The sequence below is a fragment of the Poecilia latipinna genome, unplaced genomic scaffold, assembly GCF_001443285.1.
Source record: "Poecilia latipinna isolate Pla-1442-1.1 unplaced genomic scaffold, P_latipinna-1.0 Scaffold362, whole genome shotgun sequence".
NCBI classification, from domain to species: domain Eukaryota; kingdom Metazoa; phylum Chordata; class Actinopteri; order Cyprinodontiformes; family Poeciliidae; genus Poecilia; species Poecilia latipinna.
The window spans coordinates 58,508-80,041 of NW_015112978.1; the positions used below are offsets into that span (position 1 = coordinate 58,508).

At 37.8% G+C, this 21,534-nt stretch overlaps 2 protein-coding genes across 2 annotated transcripts in view; both read left to right on the forward strand.

The window, feature by feature from the left end:
* lyst (lysosomal trafficking regulator) overlaps positions 1-2,569 on the forward strand; it is a gene marked incomplete at its 5' end in the record, with an annotated part of 59,652 nt that extends 57,083 nt beyond the window's left edge. Inside the window, 4 exons of the mRNA XM_015036242.1 lie at positions 35-132; positions 227-383; positions 1,415-1,486; positions 1,575-2,569. Coding sequence (XP_014891728.1) covers positions 35-132; positions 227-383; positions 1,415-1,486; positions 1,575-1,713 — 466 coding nt within the window. The remainder of the gene's footprint in view (positions 1-34; positions 133-226; positions 384-1,414; positions 1,487-1,574) is intronic.
* Positions 2,570-5,515: 2,946 nt separating this feature from the next.
* gng4 (G protein subunit gamma 4) lies at positions 5,516-20,819 on the forward strand. Its single transcript, XM_015036244.1, has 3 exons — positions 5,516-6,170; positions 9,313-9,418; positions 17,936-20,819. The coding sequence occupies exons 2-3, from the start codon at positions 9,320-9,322 to the stop codon at positions 18,062-18,064; spliced, it is 228 nt and encodes a 75-aa protein (XP_014891730.1). The 5' UTR covers positions 5,516-6,170; positions 9,313-9,319; the 3' UTR covers positions 18,065-20,819.
* Positions 20,820-21,534: the final 715 nt, after the last annotated feature.

Sequence of the window (21,534 nt, forward strand, 5' to 3'; positions counted from 1 at the left end):
TTCTGAACTCTTTCTTTTTATTTTTTTATTCCAGACTCTGTTACGTTCAAAGCCTCACAGGTCACAAAAGTCCAGTGACGGCCGTCTCTGCGAGCGAAACCACGGGTGACATCGCTACAGTCTGTAACTCCGGTGAGACCCGATAGTTCAGCGACGTCGGTGTGTTGCTTCACAGATGAGTCTGGAATCATTGGTTCTCTTCATTTTTATTTTATTTTTCTTGCAGAGGGTGGAGGAAGTGACCTCCGCTTGTGGACGGTGAACGGAGACCTGATTGGTCACGTCCACTGCAGGGAGACCATCTGCTCCGTGGCGTTCTCCAACCAGCCGGAGGGCGTCTCCGTCAACGTCATTGCTGGCGGTCTGGAGAACGGCGTCGTCAGGTAATGAAGTAGATCCATGTGGCGAAAATCTGTAAAAAATAAAATTTATAAATGCAGAAGGTTAATCCACCAATTCAGATTTTAATTTGGAGTATTTATTAATTAAGTTAATTTTTGTCTTTTGATGTTTTAATTTTTTGGAAAATCTGGATTATTTCGGGGTGATGTCAGCACATCAAAGGCAGCCATCTTGATTCACGAGGGTTTTTAGCACCTTCTGTTTATTTGGACTTTGAATTCAGGTTAACTCTGTGACAAAATATAAGGATCATGCTGAGATCTTTTTTTTAAGTCATAATGTTACAAGAATGCAGTTGGATTAATATCAGACAGAATAAAGTCATATGATAAAATAATCTAAATAATATGAGAATGCAGTCATAATATTACCAGAATAAAGTCATAATATTAGGAGAATGAAGTAGTAACTATATAAGAACTCCTTTTTTCTCATTAAATCAACTTTTTTCTTGTAATTTTAAGACGTTCTTCTGGTAAAATCCCTGCCAGCATGCCCAGGTGGGCCCCATGGGGAAAAGAAGGGCAGACCAGATGGGTCCCATATGGGTTTGTCCGCGGGTTCCACGGTGGCCCCACATGGGTTTGCCCATGTAGGGCCCCACGTAGGCTGTGGCCCTACATGGGCAAACCCATGTGGGGCCATCATGGAACCCGCGGACAAACCCATATGGGACCCATCTGGTCTGCCCTTCTTTTCCCCATGGGGCCCACCTACGCATGCTGGCAGGGATTCCATCTTTTTTCCGCTAATATTCTTGTAAATAAACAAAAATTCTCATAGCCTCCATCTGACAACTCAGAGAAGGGAGGATTGAAATAAATGCTATTTTTTAAATATTTCCCAAGTCATTCATAATTTCTGTATTAGGAAAAAAGGTGAGTAAAATCAGATGGATGTACAATTGAAGTGAAATTATTTTTTAGTATTTTTAATGTAAAGTGCCCCAAGGTGACACCTGTTGTGAACTGGCGCTATTTAAATAAATTTAATTGAATTTTCTTCCGTCCAGGTTGTGGAGCACTTGGGATTTGAAACCAGTCAGAGAAATCACCTTCCCCAAGTCAAGCAAACCCATCATCAGGTAATTAAGCACCACGGCGATCTTCCACCTCCTGTTTCCTTCATAAATGCGTTGCTGATGCGCGTCTCGTCTCTCCTGGCGACCGCAGCCTGACGTACTCGTGCGACGGCCACCACCTCTACACGGCCAACAGCGAGGGGACGGTGATGGCGTGGTGCCGACGGGACCAGCAGCGCATGAAGCTGCCCATGTTCTACTCCTTCCTGAGCAGCTACGCGGCCGGCTGAGCGAGTCTGATGTTTACCGCTGTCCACTTCCCAGTGAGATCGCCTTCCTGCTGCTCCTCCTCATCCTCCTCCCTCTGCTCCTGTCTGCACTGACGGGGAGGAAAGGACGCGTCAGCATGGCGTCCGCCTCTCCGAACCTGCCCTGACTTTTAAATAACTCCATCCCCAGCTGAGCAAACGCTACCACACCCAGCATTAAGAGAACAAGATGAAGCGAGCGTTATGTGTAAATAGATTTATATTTATAAAGTGAAATACTGGAGGAGTGGACGAATCTTCGGCTGCAACAGACACTTTTTCCTCCTCTTTTCCTTTTTTTTTTTTTTTTTAAACTGTTTTCCATTTTATTGTATTTTTTTCGTTCTGTTGTATCTGTTCCTGGGTACGCTGCTATTGTCTGAGCAAAGCCGGAACCAAAAAGTGTGAAGATCCCCCTTCCCCCCGCCGCCCCTCCGTGTCTCTCGCCTCGCTGCTGACAGATTCCTGCCAGAGCTGGAGCGTGTCGTGCTGACGCCGCGGTTTCCTCTCTTTGTGCCTGACACCGGGAGGCGTCCCGCTCTGCGTGAGGCGGCTGTCGGCCCCGCTCTGGTCTGAACAGCGGTGTCACGGCCCGGCCCGCCTCGTTCTGCGGCCCGGCTCAGAGGAGGAACCGCAGGGGAGACGGGATGCCATGAATTGCACCTTGTGCTGCCTGTTGTTCTGTGCTACTTCTGCATGCCAGGATGATGCTGACCTTAACTTTCTGAATGCAGAGATGACATTTCCAGTCATGAGCTCGCCGTCTTAACGCCTACCTGGGCTGCACATGTCTTTTTGCGTTTAGTAAACCTCATATTTATGTATTTATTTAAAACTGAAGCTCATATGCCATGTTTTTTTTTTTTTTTTTTTTTTTTTGCTGGATTTAACTGTTAAAAAAAGCCACACTGCAAAAACACAACAGCATTTTTGTTTGATTTCTACCTCAAATATCTTTTTCCATGTTATAGGTAAAATAATCTGCCAGTAGAACTAGAAGGCATTTGCTGAAACGTTGAAAAATTACTATGCTTGAAATGAGATAAAAATAATATATTTGCTGTAGAAACCAGATGAAAAACACTTGGTAGGATTTTGTGTTTTTGCAGTGTACTTTCAGTCCTTTGCTCTGAAACTCAGAGAGCATTAAATGCTTACGGAGGAGAACCAGAATCTGATCTGATTCTAGACCCGGGCCAGCATGATGATGACCTGGAAGAGAAATATCGAGATTTTAAGGGTTTTACAAGAAAGTAGAACAAAAATAACATGATTTATTTGAATTTTATTTAAAACAGAGAAGCTGCTGCTGCTAAAAGTAAAATATTGCACATTACTAGAGATACATCGATCAGTCAACCAGAGATTAGAATCGGCTTTAATCATTTTTTGCTTTATTTATTAAATGCATCCAATCTGAGCGATCTCACTATTTTCAGTTTACAAACTCTAAAGAAACATTCAGTAGCTGAATAAAAATATAATGAATTAATGCATAAATCTAGTAATCATGCTTTATAACTGTGACCTCTAACTAAAACCTTTTCTTCTTCTTTTCTTTTATACTTCATCTTCCTTAAAATCCAAATTAATTGAATTTTTTATTAGCAGATGAGATCTTAAATCAGGAAATTGGCGTCTTAGCCAGAGAAAAATAACTAAGAATAAAATCTGTATAAGGTTACTGTTTTGGTAAAAATGCAGAATAAACCACCTGCTAAATTTAGTTCGATGTTTCGGAGTTAGTCAGGCTATCAGCTCCTGTGTATTCTCCTCAAATGAGTTACTGTAGATATATCAGGCGCAGGAGGATCCTCTGTTTTCACTCCACGACTCTTTGTGTTTTCTGTAACATCTCCAGTTTCTCTCTCTGATCCTTTCAGTCAGCTGACCGGCAGTGTGCAGCAACAGGCAGGGGAGGGGCAGCTCTGTGTGGCTTTACTCTGCCATCTTTTTCAGATGGCTTTAAAATACAGTATGACTTAACGTCATTGCAGTAATGTTTTTAAACCGTAACCATGGTAACAATAATTGGTCCTTGTTAGGCCCTTTTTAGCGTTAACGATGGGAGTTTCAGATGGAAGATGATGTTGAGGTTTTTCTCAGACTTTGTAAACACTACACTGATCAATCCAGGGAAATGACAGGCCTTTTGACCTTTGAACCCACCAGAAGATCCACACGTCTTCGCTCTACACTCCCACCAGACTCGCTGCACTTACATGTTGGCTGTCTTTAAGCCGAATATTTGTCAGAAGCACTTTTTGTTTGTTTGTTTGTTTGTCAGAGTAGCAAGAATAATCTGTGGTCTCAATGTGAGCAGGGGCTGTGATTCAATGCTGCACATAAATAAATACCTGGAAGCAATATCTCACTCACAAGAAATGTCTTATTTTATTATTTTTAGAGCTCCTGAAAAACAACTCCTGCCTCTGTGTTGAATGCAGCATGAAGGAAAAATGCCTCACAGGTTGATTTGTCTTAGAGAAAGGGAAGTCTTCTTCATTAATCATCATTCCTTCGTCTTACTTTACCTGAGTGACTCTTGGGGAAAGTGTCACGTTGTTTTGCTTGTTTACCGTCTCGAACGCTTATCTACAAATCCTCCTCTGTCTTCTCCTCTGCATCAAAGTGTTTTGTTTTTCAGTTTCTAATTTGTTTTGTTACGCGAGAGGAAGTCAAATAAGGCTGCGTGTGACAAAAGAAAGTTTTATTTTTCCTGTTAATAACTTAAGCTATGCATAATTTAAGATCAATGTCTTAGTTTGTATTGTGTTTTTTTGTGCAGATTGGCATATGGCTGTGTTGTTTTTCTTCTTTTTTTTTGGTGTACATATGAGCGTGTCTGAATGGACAAACCAAGTGATAAATATTATAAATATATAAATATATATATATAAATATCTGAAGACGTATGACGACACCTTGTTTTTATTGTGTCCATTTCTATGCATGAAGAACAAGAACGAGAAAATTAACTGATTTATTGACACTGCCTTTAAAAACTCTAAATTTGCTTTGAACAAAAAAAACAAACAAAAAAAAAACAAGTAGAACAAATCCAACCTTTAATTTAGTACTTGTAGTGTTTGGTGTATTATGCAAAATTCAGATTTAGCACGATTTTGTATTTACATTTGGGTTTCTATGCGTTTATTGTGCTGTTATTGTGAAGATTTTCTTAAAAGAATTCAGATTTATCATAGCAACAATCTAAAATTATGTATACCATTTCCTGCCTACTGTTGGTTTCATGAGAGCATCAATAAATATGATGATTAAATACAGGGCAATATTTTATGTAGAGATTCGGTTGCAGTGATATGAAGTTGCCTAAAAATGACCAAAAAGAAGTTGTAAATACTTTTGTAATCATCTCTTTAGTCAATATCATGATAAATTACACAAAATATTGTGCTATGATTTGAAGAACACATTGCCAGCTCCTAACATAGATATATATTTTATCATTTTAGCAAAAGTTATTAGGAGCCATTGTTTTGGAATAGTCAAAAGGATGGATAGCAATAAAAACTTGAGGCGATTCTGTGACGTAATAAAGGATTGAGATTGGGAAAATACACCATGTACCATCTGTGGTGCTGTGGGCTGGCTCTCTTAAAAGTTGATAGCGATCCAAAATAAACTAAATCGACATAAAAGTGGTTCATCAGACACTAAATCCGCTTTCTTTCTCAGCCACCTGACCCTCAGACTCACACCCAGGTGAGCTGAAAAGGGGGGAAAAAAAGACACCAAATTAACGTACTCAGGTTAAATGTTGGATTTATTTTAAGGCTTGTTACGCATCTCTACCAGCGGGGAGATATCAACAAATGCATGATTAAAATCTAGTTATTAATCCATGTGAAGAGAGCCGTCGTTAAAACTGGGTGAGGCCCGTCAGCTGCTGCGGGGAGGACCCGGTGATGTCAAAGCTGATGTAAAAATGAAACGGGGAAGCCTGCAGATCTCTGCCGCCTTCTGGAGCGGTAAATCAGGGAGGGGAACAACAAACCCGTCCGCTTCTAATTAGAGTAGCAGGCGGTGCGTTTAGGGCCAGTTTGTCCACTGGAAACGCTCCGCCGCTGCTGCAGCAGCTCCTGGTCCGCGGATCTCGCAGCTTGTGCATCACAGATCTCTCCGTCACACCGAGGTTTCCCCCCTCTACTGCATGCGTAACATCTCTCCGGGTCCAGCCGTGGAGCGCACCGACACCTGACCGCTCGGATCGCATCAGAACCCGCTCGGATTTTCCTCCTTCAGATCAGAAGCGAGGCTGGGATTTCCTCCTATCGTTTCACCTTTTTTTCTATTATTCCTACACATCCTCCTCTTCTTCTTCTCCTTATTCTGTGTGTGTGTGTGTGTGTGTGTGTGTGTGTTGGGGGGAGTCAACCCGGAATTCTCCAAATTGGAAAAGCATTGGCACGTCTCAGGTAGGAAGCCTGATTTAATGTCTGCTTATAGTCGAGCATTTTAGTCCTTAAATCCAGATTTTTTTGGATCTGATTCGTGGCGTGGGCTTTTCAGGTCCAAGCAGGGCCGCAGCTCTGTTTTTGTCTCCTTAGAAATAAGGAGAGGCGCCCGCTTCTCGTTTTGACAGATTTGACTCTACAATCAGCATCGGTGCGTTTGGATAAAACGACACACAGGCGATCAGAGGCTGAAATCCAGCCGGATGAAGCCTCACGATGCGCGGATTGAAGTGGGATCTGTAGGCCTGATAGCTTCGTGCGAGGGTGTGTGATTAGAAGCTGCAAATTGTTCACAAATACCAAAAAAAAAAAAAAAAAAAAGGCGATGCATTAGAAATGAAACACTCTATCTTCCATCTGCTTTATTATCTCTGACTTATCTCGGTTTCATACGATGGAAGTGAAGCAGAAATAAAGGCAGGATGCATCCGGCTGCACCACACATTGGTGGAAGGCTTCATGTCTTCATCCTTATGAAACACATCTGTGGTTTGGTGCCTCCTCCTCTCCCTGCTGCTGCTGCTGCTGCTGCCAAACTGGGCCAAATCAGCGCTGAGGGGGGTCAAAACCAGAGCAAGTCTTGGTCACTGCTTGTCAAAAGTGGTGACTGGAGGTGGACAGAGTAACCCAAACATTGTACTCAAGTAACTACTTCAACATATTTTTTTTTTACCCAAGTAAAAGTAAAAAGGAACCATCCAAAAAATAAAATAAGAGTTAAAACTTGTGTACCGAGTAATTGATCAAAACGTAAGAGGATTAATATTTAAAAATTACATAATCAGATGGATCAAAATATAAAGATTTTGGTGTTTTAAAGACCAAGTGGAAAGTAATTTTTGTAAATAACATCATTATATAAAACCAGAGACAAAGAGATGGAAAAACAGTATTTTCTTTTCCTTTTTATTTCTTTCCCGGATCAAACTTCTGTCTAGTTTTATGTGTCTGGACTGTCTGTTTAGAACAGCCCTCAGCTTTCAGAAACAAACTATTTATAGAGCTGACAATAAATCTAATATAATTTAACCTAATTACAAAATAACAAAATGAGGCAAACATTTTTCCAAAGCAATTTCTTCCAATACAAAGAAGCTTGTGACATTTTGGTGCATGTCTGGTGAATGTTTGACTAAAACAAGTTTGTTCTTCATTCAGTTGAGTTACTCACATTGGGAAGAGGATCCAGAAAGCTTACTCAAGTAAAAGTAGCAGTACTTCATAATAAAGTCACTCAAGTGCAGCATAGTAAAATAACTCCTAAAAATACATTCTTTCTCCAAAAACTTTATCAAGTAAATATAATTCTGATTCACTATCTTTGATTAAAAAAATTTAAAAAAAGCTTTTTCTGATTTTAGGCCGAGGAATCAGATTAATTGTCTTCTAAAGTTTTTCAAATAATGTTGCATTCACTCATATTACTGCTTCATCCAGTGTCTATTCTTCTTTACAAAACAACTCAAGCTTAATCAGATTGGACGAATAAACCAGTGAACATCAGTTTTTAAAATTAGTCAGAGATTCTCAGTAGAATCTAGGTCTGGACTTTGACTAGGCCATGCTAACACACAAGTAACGTCTCCACTGGAGCTCTAGCTGTAAGTTTAGGGGAAATCTAACAGGTTTTCTTCCAGTATTGCTCTTTGTTATATCCATAACATATTTTATTTAAATTTTCTTATTCATGTTTTTATTTTCGTATTTAATTTTTAAGTTTTATTTTCCTCTTCTGTCGCCTGGTTTGATTTGAATTTGATTTGTGGAGGCTTGAGGAGTATTTTATGTTTTTACAGTGTATGTCTGCATGTATACTTATGCTTTGTACCACTTCAAAACTATTCTCCCTAACAAATTATAAATAAATACAAATAAATAAAGTAGACCAACCTATCCATCCTTACATCAACTCTGAACAGGTTTCCTGTTCTCGCTGAAGATAAAGCAGCCCACAGCATAATGCCACAATCGCCATGTTTCACTGTGAAGATGACGTGTTCAGGGTGATGTGCAGTGTGAGTTTTGTTTCATGCAAAGTGTTTTGGATAAAGATGTTTTTAGGGATATCAGATTAAAGGAGGCTGAATTTAAATAAACTTTCAAATTTTTGATTCTAAAACATGTTGAAACCATTTTTTTTCTTTCCATTTCAGAATTATTTATTAGCAGAACAGGTCGGGCAGCTGCATTAAGGCATGTTTTAAGGGGACCTATGGTGGAAAATAAATATTTTTGCATGTTTTTGTACTTCCATTTGGGTAACAATTGCTTCTAAAAACAACCCAGAGGCTTAAAAATAACTATCCAGCTGTTTTTTGTCAATAAGTTTGTATTTTTTGGTGTCTGGAAAACAAGCAGATTCAAAAACCTCGTGATTGTTGAATCACATTCCAATCCGCCGTTACCTAGCAACCCCAAGGAAGTCCAGATCATCACCTAGCAACCAAAGCTGAGCTCCAAGACGTTTGGATTCTGTATGTGCTGTACAATGGCCATTGGAAATGACAAGTGTTTTGCTGCTGACTTACCATTCAGAAACCACTTGCTGGATTCTTCTTGGTTGTGAAGAAGAATCCAGCAAGTGGATTCTTCTTCACAGCTTTGAAAAGCATCTTCTGCTTTTCAAAGCAGAAGATGCTTTGAAAAGCATCTTCTGCTTTTCAAAGATGTGGGTGTTCATCTGTTTGGAGCCATTTTTATGTGCGGCGTTGAACTAGGGGTCATGGCAGAAGTGAGCAGACTGAAATTTCATTATCTAAGAATGATTTTGTGCAAAAAAAAGTAATGAACATGTTTTGTTTGTAGACCGTAGACAGATTCTAATCTGTTTATGGAAGCATAATAGGTCATATTTAAGAGAAAGCTAGGCAAAGAGCAGACAGATTCCATCCAATTGAAGCAGGTTTGGGAATGTTACAAATGTAAGTACTTTAAATACTTTAAATAAGTAGCAAATACTTAAAATTTAGCTGCTCAAAAATAAACTGCACTGCACAAAATCTCTTTTCCAAGACGAATAAACAGGTTTGTAGGAACGGACTGCTGGAGACATGGCAGAGAGTTTCCTGCTCACTTTCTTTTCTACCTCTGCTGTCTGTCACAGGCACAACATGAAGGACAGCATCGCCAACAACAGCACAGCCAGCATCTCCCAAGCCAGGAAAGCAGTGGAGCAGCTGAAGATGGAGGCCTGCATGGACAGGATAAAGGTACACTGGTTGTGTTTGGGTTCAGATTCAGCATTTGTGCAGGTTTTTCTCTTCTTGATTCAGATGCACGAAAGTCCTCTTGCACACTGAGAGTTAAAGGTGGTCTAGATTTCTATCTGATACTAATTGTAAGCATAGTGCACTACAATGCACTCAGGTTAACATGTTGTGTCATTTTATGAGAGACTAGCTACAAAGAATAGCCGTTTGCAGAATTGTCACTTTAATTTGCAGAAATCCAGTGGCGACAGTAGAGAGAAACAAAAATAAAAAATAAAAAAAACAGCTAGCTAATCTCAGAAGTAATGGACAAGTACTCTCCAATAAAAGAAAACCGTAAAGAAAAAAACAAAGTTCCTATCAGAAACTCAAAGAGAAACAGCTAAACATGCAATCAATAAGCAAGAAACACTTATCATGGAAATAAAGTAAACAAAGTAAATGGCATCAGACAGGAACGGCACTCAGCTAAATAAAGAATAAATGGACAGGAAGTACTTTGTATTTAAATAAAACATTAGAAAGTACACAAAGTTAACAGCAGCTGTAGCTCTACAAATGACTTTGACCAGGAGAAGTTCAGAAAAGTTACTCTAATACCTGATTATTAAAGCTAAATATTTGTTTTGCACTCAATTGAATACATTTCTAATGAGATGTTTCCACGCACTATTCACCATTTATCAGGTTAAAATTGTTGGAACTTGCAGAACAACAACTGTTTTATTCTTTACTCTGCTCCAATTTTGCTTTATTTAACATCAATTAGCCACTTTAATCAGACATTTGATTCACTAAGAGATACTTTTGACTTATCGTCGCACTCTAAGATATTCTTTTGTTGATTACACATTCATTGTGTTATTTGTCATTCTAGTATATATAATAATGAAGGCGCTGAAGGAAAATTTGGTTATTTAAATAACTTTTTGGGGTTTAAATTAACTGGACCAATATTGAGAGAGGTTGCCTTGAAAATAATGGCTGCAGTGTTGCTAATGAAAGAGTAAGTTTGCTCTCTGACTGAAGGTAAACATTAGTATTGGTTGCCAGGTGGGGACGTTTTCATATCTAATCGCAGACACATTCTGCGCACATATGTCGATTTGTTTACATGTCTGATGCTGTGGGTTGCTCCTCAGTTGGTTGGTCTGCAGACGCTGATGCGTACAAGTTTCCAGATTGCATGATGACAAGATTCACACTGTTCAGTTGTACCTGCCATATGGAGAGCTGAAAGAGCAAAGACCTGTGAGTCTCAGTCTTCTCCATGTTTGGATTTCCATAAAATGAAGCACGAGTATCGAGGACGACGATGTTTTTAGGTTTTAGTGGCAAGCTACTTTTAGCTCTGCCTTTATCGGGATCTATAATTTGCAGCATTCTTCCCATAAGCATTTATTTATGGGGAAATTTTGCTGCTAGAAGTCAAGAGCGGATTGTTTTCAGTTTTCAGCAAAGAGAATTTCATCTTTTTGCTCTCAAAACTTCTGCTCTCTTTCAAATATTCTCGGATCTCCTCGTGCACAAACTTCCTCTCTGCACAGAATAAATTTATGCTTGCAAACCTCTCTGCTGGAGTACCATCGCTTAGCAACCATTCCAGCCAATAAAATCTCCTGCTCGTGTTTCTGTGGCTACAACAGATAGCTGCATGTCGTCTTCTGACGATTTAAGTTTTCTGCTCCTGTGGTTGTCAGGAAATCATGACATTTACAAAAGAACAAATGTTTCTTTATGTCAATTTAACTGTTTTCCATCTGGGCAAAACTGCAAGAAGGGTTTTTTGGCCACATCGTTTGGTGCAATCGTTTGTCGTGTAAACACAAAACTGATATCATATCTGTGCTTTCTCTATAGCCCGTATCTGCTAAACCCATCTTAAACACCTGTTCCGCTTCATACTGATACCGTTTTAGACTACATTTCATGTGGCAAAGAATGTTTTCGCCTGTCAACAACATGACTAACAAGACCAAAATCACTTCCTTTTGGTCTTGTTAGGTTTTGATTAAATAACGGGTGACACGTTACATTTTCTTTAGGTGAAATATTGCTACTATAGTTGAGTCAGTTCCCGTCTTCATTTTCTTTTTGTATCCATTTTACTTCGTACATGTAAGTATTATGAGCTTAGTTTATTTAGATTTGGAGGTCGGCATTAATAAAAATGCTTAAATCTTTATATGTTATCATCCATAATTTGTACCTGCTTTATGCTGAAAGGCTGGATCTTTTGTTCTTTACAGCCTCCTGATATTCTTCAACTTCAAATTAATTATATTAGTAGTAAAAACCAGATGAGTATTGAAGTGTGAAGAACCCTTAAAAAGTGGTTACAGAAATGTATTATATATATATATATATATGTTGAACATTGCGTATGTCTTTGTAAATGTGTAATTTTAGATTTGCAAACATTTAGATTTTGGGCAGATTCTGCTATTTTTGGTGTTATTTTTAAAGTTACACAGTCAGAAATTAACAGCAATAATTTGGTTTATTTAGCCTTTCATAGGGAAAAAAAAAAACATGTCAGAGTTCCAAATTCCATATTTATTTCACAAGTTAAATATTTAGGTAACTAAATATTTAGTGAGAGGTTATATAATTAGTTATTGGTGGTAAACAACGAACAAAACCAGGAAATTGTATTTTTATTTTGTATTTTTAATTTTGTATTTTTAATTGTATTTTTTTCTACTTTCTCCACTTTTTGGTCCATGAGATCATGAATAAACATGAGAAAAATAGAAAATATTATTAAATGATGTTAAAGGATGATGTTTTTTAAGCCAAGAAACCAGTTTAAAATGGGAATGTTTTTCAAGAACAATACATTTGTATCATGTAGACAGTCATACAGTTACCTATAAAAAGAGTAATAAATAGTGTTTTTGTTGTTGTTATCACAATAGTATTACTAAATATTAGATCATACCTATGCTGAAAATATTGAAATTGAAATGTTTTCCAAACTACTTCCAGCTCCGTTTTTTTGTTTATGTTGGGACAATTTTGGGTTCTCCTCATTTTGTATTTCCAAAGTTCAAACTTCCCACATAAAGCAAAAACACATGAATGCTTATAACACAGTAGAGGCTTTTTTATTTCCTTCTTTAAAGTTAAGGTCAGTCTCATAACTGTGACATTTGAAATTTTGGTTTATTAGATAGAAGGTCTTAACATGTGTTATAAAGAGCTTGTTGTGCAGCTGAAATGACCGTGTCATCATGTCGTTCAGAAGCTCCTCCTGTGCTTCGGGAATCTTTTGCTCTCTTTCCCGAGGCTGACTGTGCAAACAGCGTCCTAGTTGAGCCGGAACGCATCCACAACTGTTTAAAAAACGACAACAATATGAGTAGATATGAGGAATAGAGCTGAACTTTTGCTAGACTTGTGCGTCGAAGTGAAAATGAAGTGTTGATTAGACGGTGACTTGACTGTCGCCTGCCGGCTTGATGAACCAGCTGCTTGTTTTGTCGTATTTTCACACATTGTGTTCGTGCCTGAAGTGAGTTACTGAATGAATTTGCACAACTGTGGTGAAGCTATTGCATTGTAGCTGAAAAACAATTTGGTGAACCAAATTTAACAATGTTTTTTCCATTTCTGTGAAAGAAATACTATTTGACTAGATCTAGTTTTAGTTCAGAATTCCTGTTTCTGTCGTACCTTAAGTGTACTAAAATGAAAAAACCTCAAAGTGAAATTTTATCACAGGTCAACTAACTTGGTTGCATCTGGCACCAATGTAGACAGGTTACGTTAAAACTGCAGTATGTAACTTTTACAAAAAATTATGTTTTTTCACATATTTGTCACAAGAGTAAAGTGTGTTAATGATGGAGAAACAACATTTTGATACAGGAAAATTATTTATCCGTCGTCCTCTGTTGTCATGGTAACTAACCTGAACATTGGTTTTGGTGTGGGGAACCAGCTATAACGTAGCAGAGAGCAACAAGGGTACACAAGAGTGATTGACAGCACTAAGACCCTCCTCCTAACACAAATATGTAAAAAAAAAAAACATACTGCAGTTTTAATAAATCTATGTTTACATAACCTTCAACCTGCAGGAGCATATCACCACTAGTCTTAACACTTGAGTTTCTTCAGCAAAACCCTCAATTTTTGCGTTTTTGTTCCTCCATAAAAACATCAAAATTACAGATTTTTGCAACGATCGTTTTGGCGATCTCTTAAACTTAATTAAGAGGTCTGATGAGAGGAGGTTGGTATCAGTGGAAGAAGCAGGGATCACCACTTTCTCATTAATTGCTCAGCCAGCCAAAGGAATGTGATCAGTGCTAATTAGAAGGACTCTCCCTCCATCATGGGGCTGAAGTGTAATTACAATCAGTCTGGGCCTAATGACACCCTCAGTGCAGTACCACTTTTCCTCCTGTGGGGCTCCTGCTCTCTGCAGTTTATATAATTACTGCATTTAGTTTCATTATGAAAATAATTGGGTTTTTTGTTTTTTTGGAGACGACTGTGAAAGTTCCACTTTGTGAAGGACTGAGCAGAGGTTTTTCAGAAAGTAGACAGACGGCGTCTTCGGCTTTATAGCTTTAGCTTAGGAATTCTTTATTGTCACTTTAAGCAATTGTACCCTTCGCTCACACAAATATAATTTGTGATTCCTGAGCTTTATTTAGCTGCAGAGAAATTGCAAACAGATCGCAGGTGTAGCATTGCAGACAGAAATAAAATAAAGCAGATCATCTGGAAGAAACTAGCGACGGTACTGTAGAGCAGGAAAAAAAAAACAGAAGTGTGCAGATTATTAGCCATGCGTGACGATGATACAACTCTTGCAATCTGCTTCTTTGCAGTGAAATCTGTAAGGCTACCCAGTGGTAATTTGATGCCAGCAGCACTGTTCAAATTATTGGGACGATGAGGTCCTCACTGGTGGGCTGAGTCGCTTCTAAAGTGGCTTTTAAAACTGTAAAAACTCCTGGTAACGTTGCAGGTTTTTAAGTGTTATACATTTGGCACCATCATGTCTGTGACACATATCCCATAAAAGCAAACATTTGTCAGTTTCCAAGAACATGCTTACAAAATTTTCAGTTTTGAAAAATGTGATAAACACAAAAAAAAAAAAACACTTCTGAATTTCACGTAAACTCCTTCCTACTCCTAAAAACTGTGCCGTCAAAAAGTTAAACTTTTTCATGCAACTTTTTTTTTAGGTTGAATGAGTCTGTTTGAAGAACACTTTGCTTTCCATGTTATAAAAAAAAAGTATTGAGCTGTTTAAGTTCATAGTTCTGGTATAAATGTGACATCACTTCTGGACCGGATCACTGAAGAGCAATTCAAAATCCATAAATGCCAAAGTAAGAGAGCGTGCACTGATCGAAGCAAGGCGAACTGGTAAAACGTTTACGGTCTATGAGCATGGAGATAAAAAAAAAAAAAAATCAATTAATCATTAAATAGATACAGAAACACTTCTTGTTTTCTTAAATGTCTAGCTTTGCTTAAGCGATGAACATATTTGTCTAAAGTAAACATCCCCTCTGCTACTTCTAGTAAATCCATCTTTTATTAAGTAGGATTTAACCATGAATCATGTCTGACTTCTCATTAACCAGCTTTAATCTCATCCCAGAAATTCTTCATAAACAAACATCCATCATATTTATTATGTTTCCGTCAACATTTAGAGCTGGAAGATAAACAAAGGGAACTCAGGCAGAGAAAACCGGAAACTTCAGACTTTGTTCTGGATCTTATTTAGCTCATCTAGTTATGACTTTGTGTACAGATGCAGATTTTTAGTTTTTCAGAAAACAATACCAGCACCCAAACAGATTTTTTTTTGCTGTAAGATTGTTGTATTTTGTGTGACAGAAACCCTAGGGTTTGTTTCTTTCATTTCAACTCTAAATGTTGCAAAACTTCTTCAAATCGCTCAGGTTTGAGAACGTCTCATCCACAGACGTCTTATGGGTTTTTTGTAATGTAGTTCTGAAATCAGTTTTACTTTTTCTAAAATGAAGTCATTTTTTGGAAGATTGAGATGCGTGCTTGTTCTCAAAATAATGCTGAAAAATAAATTTCTTCTTGATATTTAGATACTTGAAGGTTTTGGGTCAAAACTAAACAGAATAAAGAGAAAAAAATAAACATGTCACAGTCACATGTTTACCATATAAAACAAAAGAGATCCTATTTGCTAATTATATTGAGCTTAGTTGGAGAAAACAGAAAAAGGAACAGGATTTATATCACTATTTCTTTGAATTTTATTTAGCCAAGTTTAATTAACTTAGAAAGCAGATTTAGCTGCACCAAAGTCTGCAATTGAGTAAAAGTCACTGGGCAGATTTGATCCTCTTTGCTATGAAATTAAAGAAAATTTAAAAAGCGTAATTTACTGAAAGACAATTACTTTGTGTGTTACCTATTGTTAAATATTTATTTTGTCCTGTTGATTTTATTCAAAAGTAAAAAGCCTCAATAGCCAAGTTTTTATCATTCCTAAATTCCAGTTGGGGGCCGCACAAAATCAATCCGGGGGCCTCAAATGGCCCCCATGCCGCACTTTGGACACCCTACCTTGACAAATTACCCATCGTATACTAAAAGTAAATGCGTCTCTTTAAATCAGCGCTTTTAAGTGAGAAGATATGTCTGCAATACAAATGCACATAAAATTATTCTTGAACATTTAAAGAAAACATCAACAATGGCTGTATTGATTTCTAAAGTCCTAACAGTTGCTGATCATATTTTTGGCTTTGTGCTGCATCGTTGTCAAAGCGAGTGCTTCACATGGCCGGATGATGAGCGTTGTGTGATGTATTCTCCCCTGAGAGCAGCAGTGGGTGAGGTGAAGTGGCAGGCGGGAGATCAGATGGCTCTCTGCTCCGTGCGGATCCCCGGGCCCCGGCCGTCCCTCCGCTGCAGCTGCTCCTCTGCTCTCCATTTGCCGCCCGCCTCCCCTCCTGTAACTCCCACTCCGCTCCCAAGTGGAAGCCTGCGCTCACATACAGTCTGGCTGTACTGTAAAAAGATCAGTCCTGCAGCTAATGATTAGCTTGCTAAACGATTATTCTGACAATTAATCGACTAATGGGATAAAGACAAGGGTCACATTTTACAGGTTTTTCCTTTAAAGGAGCTGGTGTGTAACTTTTATAAAACTGTCATCATGTCGTGACTGTTTGTTATGAGACAGATAATCTGTGAAAAGATCGATTTCCTCCCTGAGCTTCTGTTGGTTCTGGATCTGTCCGATTGATTTTTTTTTTTCAATCAGGTCTGTTGCAGTAATCAATGCAACGCATGGATGAGTTTCTCTAGATCTTGTCGAGACGTTAGTCCTTTAGTCCTGGAAATGCTCTTCAGGTGATAGAAGGCTGATTTTGTAACCGTCTTTATGGGACTCTGAAGGTTCAGTTCTGTTTTTCAGTATAGTTTAGTTTTATTTTGTTGTGACTTTTTGTTTATCTAATTCAGTTAATTTTAATTAGTTTTTAGAGTGTGTTAGTTGAATATTGTTTTGTTTCTGGTTAGTTTTTATTAGTTATAGTAGCAGGTTTTAGTTTTTTCATACTTTGGTTAACAACATTTATTCAACAAACTGACTGGTGTTTTCTGTCGCCAGGAGGAATATGAAATGCTGTAATTTGCCAAAGGCTGACGTAAACTGTTTATGTGTTCAGTTCGAAATAAGTAGATTAATTAAATCTTCAGTATGTTTTAATTGGTTTAATAAACACACAATATAGTTCCAGTTAGTTGTAGTTTTCTCCATTAATTACCGTTTTTATTTATTTCCATTAACATTGAGGATGTTCCAGATCCATAAGAGTAGATGTAATCAGTCTAGCTCTGTGGCTTTATTATTTATTTTACATTATATTTAGAATTTCTGACTTCTAACTAACCATTTGAAAGATGGTTTGTTGCAGTTTATTTACATTTTTTTCTGTATTTTCTACCCAGTGAATGAAAAACAAACATTTTTTTTAAACTAGAAATTCACTAGACACAGACACACACATGCAGTTTTGGCTAAAGATTCATAAATTTCTTATTGAAAGAGACTGATTTGGAAAAATTTTCTTTTGCCTGATTTATTTTTTTATCTGAATTATTGTCATTTTGGGCCTTAAAATACTAAAATTTCCATTTTAGTAATGGTCCATTTATACTTTGGTCCGTCTGATGATGAAATTTTTAAATATTAAATGACTGATATTTTGATCAGACTTTTTACTAAATACTGTTTACTACTGAGTAATTTCTTGGATGGAAACTTTTACTTTTACTTGAGTAGAAATATGTTGAAGCAGTGCTCTGGGTATTCTACTCACCTCCTGTATCAGCTGATACTAAACCTCAGAGATCTGTTTTTGTATCAGAAGTGGAAAAAGTGGATCATTTTAACTGACTACTTGACAGCTAAAAAGTCAAATAGAAGATGGATTCCTGTAAATATGGAAACTCTTAACATTTTGATGAACATCTGTTCCCTTTACATCAACACCACAGGTCTCCAAAGCAGCTGCAGACCTGATGGCGTACTGCGACGCCCACACACGCGAGGACCCCCTCATCGTTCCCGTCCCCGCCTCTGAGAACCCGTTCCGGGAGAAGAAGTTCTTCTGCACCATCCTCTGATGAGCCGCCGCCACTACTACGAGTGCAGGCTTGGCGTTGCCTGGCTTCTCTGTCTTCACCACACCTGAAGCTATTGGCCAACAAAGGCGTTGAGTTGAGTTTTGCCTGGTGGACACTCTGTTGTTGCTGGTCAGCTCTGTCTTAGTGGCTGAGGGTTTTGGGGGAGTCAGCCACCGAACTGGCAACCCAGTGAGCGTTACCATGTCTTGTTAAATAGGTTTGTTATTGCTTTGTTGTTAGAGAACAGCCTTGCTCAGTGCTTAATGAGATGAAAGATGTGTTTTGTTTTTTTCCTTTTTCTTTTTGAATTTTCTTGTGCTAGATCATAACTTGCCTCAGGAAACAGAAAATTTGCCCATTGTTGAAACTTCTACATCACGTTTTCCCCTTTTACTTTATCCAGAGCAAAGTTTACAAAGTTTTTAATTAATTTTCTAACGAGAGGTGCAGTTTGATTTTATAGCAACATTGAAATTTAATTTGATGCCTCCCTTTAATCTGACAGGAGAGTCTCAGAAAGTTAACTTTTCTTTTTGGACCCTCAAGCTGGCAAAAAGCAACTTCATATATTTAAACTTGAGATTTGACTTGGACTCATGGACTGGGACTCAAGTCTGATTGGGATTCTTATAATTAGAGGTTAAAACAAGCTGATATGACTGTAGTTCTGACACATAATACATCATATGTGCATAATATTCCAATGAAAACATTAGCTTGATTTATTAGCTCTGGTATACCTTCACTCTAGCCACTTCCTGATTATCAAAATAAAAGCATTTCCATTATTTTTATTCAAAAAATGCGAAAATACTTTCTTATCTACTCTTTCCACAGTGCCTCAGGCATAATGTTGTAATTTATACCTTACCTTGGTGCATATTTACCTTTTAGGCTTTACAAAACGGTTTTAAATCATTCAAATTGAAGTGGATAAAAACTTGTAAACCCTACATAGTTCAGTATAGAGTTAAGGATTACATAACTTTGATCCATGGATTGACACAATAAAAGCATATGGTTTTATTCATTCACAAATTCAAAAATTTTAAAGGCGAGAGACCTGATGAACACTCTTCCTGTGACGACGTGAGACCTGATATAAACATAAATTCTGAAAACTTGACTTAAACTCAAACCAAATCTGTTAGACTTGGTTTGATTGGGAAGCAACATTTGTTAAATTTTTAGATTTCATACTCCACTGACTGAGATAAACCGGTCCAAACCCTTTGAAGAACCTGTTCCCCATCTCACCTATGGTGGCGCTGCACCAAGAACCCCTGAAAGAAATTACATGAAAACCTCTGAAGAAGACATTGTACGTAACCTCCTTTTTCACGAAATATGAACAAAAAATGGAGTAGTGTCAGATGTTAGCGGTTGTAAGATATCTCTTTTGTATTTGGTAAAAGAACACGAGTCATTTCTCCAGATAGCACTAAACATTCAGGTTTGTTTTGGTTGTATTTACCCAGAATGCATTGTACTACAACCTGCTTCCTGCTTTTGGAGCTGTTTCCAGTCCTCTTGCATTCAAACCGCTACCAAGCTTTTTAGGCGGACCAGAGTTCATTTTTTTGGACAGCATCAGAGTTTGATGACTTATTCACACTTCCATAAACGAACCAAACCTTGTAGACAAACGAGCCAGCGGACTAAACAGGGTTGCTATTACAGAGTCTCACTCTAAAGACTTTAGACTTTACATAGTTTTGCGCTTAAAATACTGAAATGAGTTGCGGTTTTAGACTTGAGTCTCTTTAACAAACTTTAACTCGTATAACAAAGCGATAATGTCACATGGCTCAGTTATAAACCAGTGATTTACACCAGGGTGTTGATAACTAAGTTCATCATCATAATAATGACCACTCAGGTGTTTCTCCAGCTGAATAAATATATTAAACATCATGTACTTGATGAAAAAATGACTTTAGTTTTGAATTGAAACAACATCTGCACTTCACCCGTCAGGATTCGCCGAAAGCACAAAGAAACAGATTCCTTAATTTGCACTGAAAATAAGAGAGCGGAAGCTGCAAACCAATTCTGTTGCAAGTAATTATATTGAATCAATTTATGAAAGGGCACAGTGACAACAATCAGGTAACTTTTTCAAGGTTATCACAACAAACACAAATTATTCATTTGCTTTGGTGTTCTCTTTGATTCACTTCCAGTTTATTTCATCCCCTACAAATAAGAGACATTATGAGGTCATGTAGCTCCCAATTGGAGTATTATCTTTCAATTTGCAGGAGGGGTTTTCCTCCCTGTTTATTTTCTGGGCCTGTTTCCTGAGACTGGTTACTTATTTATTTTTTGCCTGTCCGATAGAGTGAATGGCACGGCCTTTGACATTAATGCCGGACCAGAGGCCTGCATGTTTTCCCGCTCCTCCTCTTTTTGACAGCTTCCTCTCTTTCCGAGGGACTGTCGGTCTTTTAGAGTGTACAGTATGTTACAGTGCCAATTTCTGTGAGAGCAGCGTGATTCTCACCCTGCAGGCCCTGCAGCCCTTTCTTCCCTTTTGTTCGTTTCGGCAGAGAAAGCACACTGTCGAAACGTTTCCTTTACATGGTAGTTGAATAGCATTTGCTAATTTTTACAATAACTTGTTATGATCGTTAATATTATTGTTATTATCAGTAGTAATATTGAATATTTGTTGCACAGCACTGACAGGTACATGACGTGTAGTGCTACTATAAGCTTGTATGAAGAAACAATTGTTTATAAATCATTGCAATTATTGATACTATCTCTGTATTTTTTAAGAACAACAGTAAGGGTTGTTTACACGATGTGATCCCTTTAGTGGTTCAGGCCTTTTTTGTTTTTTGCTTCATTTCTGTAAAATTGAGAGAAATTTCCTCCCTCCTGTTACTTGAATTTTACCTTCAAAATACGAATCACACCCTTGATGCAGGTTGTGTTTATGGTTTTATTTCATATAAAGATGGTGCCAAATCTACAACAAAGATTAAAACATCTAAAGATGAAAAATGCATGGATTTGTTTCTGTCTACAACAGGGAGGACTGTTATAATGTAAAATGTTGCACCGTCATTGACTTTTATTGGTGTTTCAGCGCCAGATGTAATTATTGGCACCTCTGGTAAAAGATAACGTAGAAAGCATTAAAATCCAATAATTTTTTCAAAACAGAAGCTTTAACAGAATATTTGGGAAACTTTCAACCTTTAATTTTAGTACAAAAGAAAATCATGTTTTCATTCACATAATACAGATTGTTCAAATTATGCTGCAGGACTCTTATTGTATGTAGAATAAATGGCCAGAAAGTTCAAATGTTTTGGATCACTACTCCATAAAATGAAGCATTTTTTGCTTTTTCTATAGCAGAAAATGCTCTGCACTGCAATAACACAAAGCAATTTTGGTCAGTTTCCAGTGCAAATATCTTAGTTCACTTAATATAAGACATAACTAACTTTTCAGCAAGA